Raw genomic sequence first — 4,082 nt, 5'->3', positions numbered from 1 at the left:
GGCACAAGTAGCCCTGTGGTCGTTTTGCTTTCCAATCAGAGAGAAGAAATTTTTTATACAAAACAAAATTGATGGTACAGCTGGAAACAGTCAATGTTTTCGACCAAAACTAATAATGCTTACAATAATGTAAACACAATTTGGATTAATGGGAATTTAATCACAAATATTGTCAACGCATTGTATATTTCAAATTGCTTAGCTGTTGTTAAGAATCTTTGAAAATCCTGCTCGGCAAAACTTACATTATCTAATGTGGTTGCTGCTTTTGTTTTCTTTTTCTTGAATTGGTCTGATCTTGCCTGGCTCGAAAAAGAAAACTGAAAGATCATACGCGTCAGGGTGGGGTGTCTTGTGTTTGAAAGAATCAATTTAAGGAAATGAAGAAGTCCTCCCACAAGATATCTTACGCTTCAAGCTAATATTTGGGTGACGATATGGAACTCAAGGAAGCTAGCTAGCTAGCTCAGAAAGGAAAATGCATTTACAGTAGTCAAGATTTACAGTTTGACTAAATATTGTTTCGGCTCGATCCCCTGGCTTTATGGTGCAAGGGAGAGTGCAATCCATTTCCATGATTCTGGCTTAGAGCAGTTTCTGAGTGAATGGTCGGAGATCTAGGCCGGGATCTACCTTGACGCTTTTGGCCTCGATGGAGTTGATGCTTTTGGTGCTGCTGCCCGTTCTTCTCTTTCTTCGTCTGATCCCTCTTGGTTTGACACTCCTTGTTATCATCTTCTTTAAGATTTTCAGTTGGAACTGTGTACACAAAAGGTCCAATAGGGACGTCTTCAAAATCCATGAGTGGATCCAGAGTGCTAACAACAATGCTCATTGTTGGTCTAAGTTTTGGCCTGTGGCTCAGACATTGATAAGCCAATGCAGCTGCCTTTCGAGCTCCAGTTTCTGAGTATTGACCCTCCAGTCTCGGGTCCATTATCCGGCTGAGTTTCCGGGGATCATTCAACATGGGCCTTGCCCACTCTGCCAGGTTCTGTTCTCTTTGGGGACGGCTTTTGTCCACAGACCTTCTCCCTGTAAGAAGCTCCAGTAGTACTACTCCAAAACTATACACATCACTCCTTGATGTCAAGTGACCTGAAACAATCAATGTCAAATTAGATTTCTATATGGATGCTGGCTAGGCAATCAAATGAATGCCAAGGTCAAATGCAACAATCACACGCACACACGTATGATTGAGTATTGGCTAGCTTAAAATTAAACATTTATAATAAATTACCTGTCATGATATATTCAGGAGCGGCATAGCCTTGCGTTCCCATGACTCGGGTGGAAACGTGTGTGTCTGACCCTTCAGGACCATCTTTTGCTAGTCCAAAATCTGAAAGTTTCGGCGTATAATCCTGTGGAGAACATTCGGTGAAACATCAATATTAGAAGGTTAATTAATATTGCGTAAACTAAGACGAGTCTTGAATAAAGAAATTAAGAGATGCTTACCGAGTCCAGCAAAATGTTGGAAGCTTTGAAATCTCTGTATATGACAGGCTTTTCTGATTCATGGAGGAAGGCTAGGCCCTTTGCAGCTCCAACTGCAATTTTCGTTCTTGCTGACCACGGTAATGATACCGAATATCCTGAAAATTCAAAGAATACCTGTCAGCTCTCAGATTGCTTTTCTTATTGTAAAATGATTATAGTTTATTTGCATAACAAATTAAACTTGGGATTTCCAAAGAAACATACGTCTAAATAACTGATTCTCTAAACTTCCCCGGGGCATGTATTCATAAACCAGAAGCCTATGCTCCTCCTCGCAACAATAACCAATCAGCTTCACAAGATGTGGATGCCTCAGTTGCCCTAGAAAGATCACTTCCGCCTAACAAAAGATTATTAAAAGAGAGAAAGAGAAAGAGTTAGTTAATCATCTTACAGCTTGGAAAGTGGAAGGCCCTTTAATTAAAAGTAGTAAGGATATGTTAACAATATATACGAATGTAGGTATAATACACAAAACATGCTAGAAATGATAAAGTCAAAGCGCTCACCAACCACTCCCTGTGTCCCTGCGAGCCATCCAAGTCCAAAAGCTTGACGGCCACAGGCTGAGCCTTCAAGCCAGGCCTAAGCTTGTCATCGATGAAACCTTTGTGCACCGGTCCAAACCCTCCTTCACCGAGAAAGTTGCTTGCTGCGAAATTCTGCGTGATCACCTTCAACTCGGGGAGTGTAAAAACGTGCAGGTTAGAACCAGCGAGAGATATTGAGAGATCCTCAGATAGTGTGCTGGGATTGCTCAAATCGGACATTGAAAGCCTCTGGAATGAAGTTTGTTTCGTAACTACTTTCTTGGGTTTGGATGGTGAGATCTCATTAGGCTTGAAACAGCTTGAAAACATCGATCTCCATGTGGTTTTTTCGACCGTCATTATATCAAGCTAACGATTCTTCAGCTTGTAGTGATACTCGGTTTATGGGATCAACAGGAAAATGATGCAATATCCTCGTTGTTGTCGAGGGGGTAGAAAAGCGACCAGTGTTCCTCCCAAGAGCAGGAGCCAGGAGGATTGGGAAGGAGTTTGGTAGGAAGAGGAGAAGAGATGGTGGAAATAGGGTGATGGGGTAATGGCTTAAAAAGGGGAGGCAACCGGGACATAAACAATAATATTCAAATTAATCAGCAATAGGTAGCTCTCAAAACGCGGTCATGGAGAAAGAGGTTATCAACTCCTTTCTACGCACACACGTTTGATTCTTTCTTTTATCTCCATGTCCATTTCTTAAAGCATGGAATTAAAAATATAATATAATGTTGAATAAATCAAGATTTATTCACATTAAGTATACCATATAGTATTATTAGAACCAATCTACAAAGTTGGTTCAAGAGAAAATGACATGGATACCCCGCCTGACATTTCTTCTTCCTCTTATTACCAAGTTTTCAAGCCAGTCATGCGCACCAGCTATACACCACGAAGTCAACAAAGTCAGAGGGCACTTTCGTCCAACAAGAGAAGGGTGATTTTGACAAAGGAAGCTAGGTTTGGTCGGAGAGCAAAATAGCCTGTAAGCTTCTAGAAAGAATATCTTAGAACTAAAGAATTGCATTAACAGCAAACGACATACACAACACAGCCTCTGAATACATCATCGTAAACTAAGAATATCATCACGATCGCACTGTGGATTATCTGACGTGGAATTTTCTAATCTTCCCTCGGTCGTCAATCTCCCATCCAAGTTGACCCTTCGGCGGGCCTGTAAGCTAGTAGTTGAGTGGTCATCTCAGCCATTTTTTTTAGTGCTTGTAGTAGTAATTATTTAATAAATAAATAAATAAAATTAAAATAATATTTTTTTATTTTTTATCTCAGTACATTAAAATAATTAAAAAACATTAAAAAAATATTTATTCAAAATAAAAAAATTAAATTTTTAAAAAAATAATCTCCAAATGCAGTATTTACTCTTAATATTTTTAGGATAATAATAATGATCATCATGAATATTAATAATGTGATAGAGATTAAGAGATCCAAATAAAGATGGAAAAAGATCATGTATGTATTTCCAAATCCAAATTATATTTAGGGTGTTTAGAAACATAATAATTATTATTTTTTAAAAAAATTTATTTAAAAATATATTAAAATAATATTGTTTTATTTTAAAAAAATTATGTTTTATATTGATATAACAATACAATATAAAAAAATAAAAATAAATTAATTCTAAATAAAAATAAATAAATTGTATCTATTTCCCCTTTTGAAAAGCAATACAAAAGGTGGCTTAAGCCTTATGGAAATTGATTTTTTTTTAATTAAAGAAAATGATTCTAAATTTTTTTATATTTGTTTATTGTTAGAAAATTGAGTCAGTGAAAAATACTTTTCAGTTAAAGAAAAATTTACTTTGGTTTCCATGAAAGTATTTTTTTTTTTTTAACAGAAAACATGTTACAGAAGTTGTGAAAAATTTAAAAATATTTTATTAGTTGTTGCTGATTATATCAAATTTGATTCTCAAACTTTTAATTGCTATATATATTTTATTTTGAATATTTTTTTCAATTTCATCTCTTAAAATTTGATTTTTATATTAACTTTGAT

The 4,082-nt window shown here is 36.1% G+C and overlaps 1 protein-coding gene across 1 annotated transcript; it reads right to left on the bottom strand.

Moving 5' to 3' along the window:
• Positions 1 to 371: 371 nt before the first annotated feature.
• Positions 372 to 2,740, bottom strand: LOC105140744 (serine/threonine-protein kinase At5g01020-like). The gene is made up of 5 exons (XM_011047707.1): positions 2,016 to 2,740; positions 1,711 to 1,846; positions 1,465 to 1,601; positions 1,244 to 1,367; positions 372 to 1,098 (listed from the first exon to the last, which is right to left on the bottom strand). The coding sequence occupies exons 1-5, from the start codon at positions 2,394 to 2,396 to the stop codon at positions 512 to 514; spliced, it is 1,365 nt and encodes a 454-aa protein (XP_011046009.1). The 5' UTR covers positions 2,397 to 2,740; the 3' UTR covers positions 372 to 511.
• Between the last annotated feature and the right edge of the window lie 1,342 nt (positions 2,741 to 4,082).

Source organism: Populus euphratica, unplaced genomic scaffold (genome assembly GCF_000495115.2).
Source record: "Populus euphratica unplaced genomic scaffold, PopEup_1.0 scaffold150.1, whole genome shotgun sequence".
NCBI lineage: Eukaryota > Viridiplantae > Streptophyta > Magnoliopsida > Malpighiales > Salicaceae > Populus > Populus euphratica.
The sequence above is the reverse complement of the archived record's forward strand: the minus strand, read 5'-3'. Positions and strand labels throughout refer to the sequence as shown.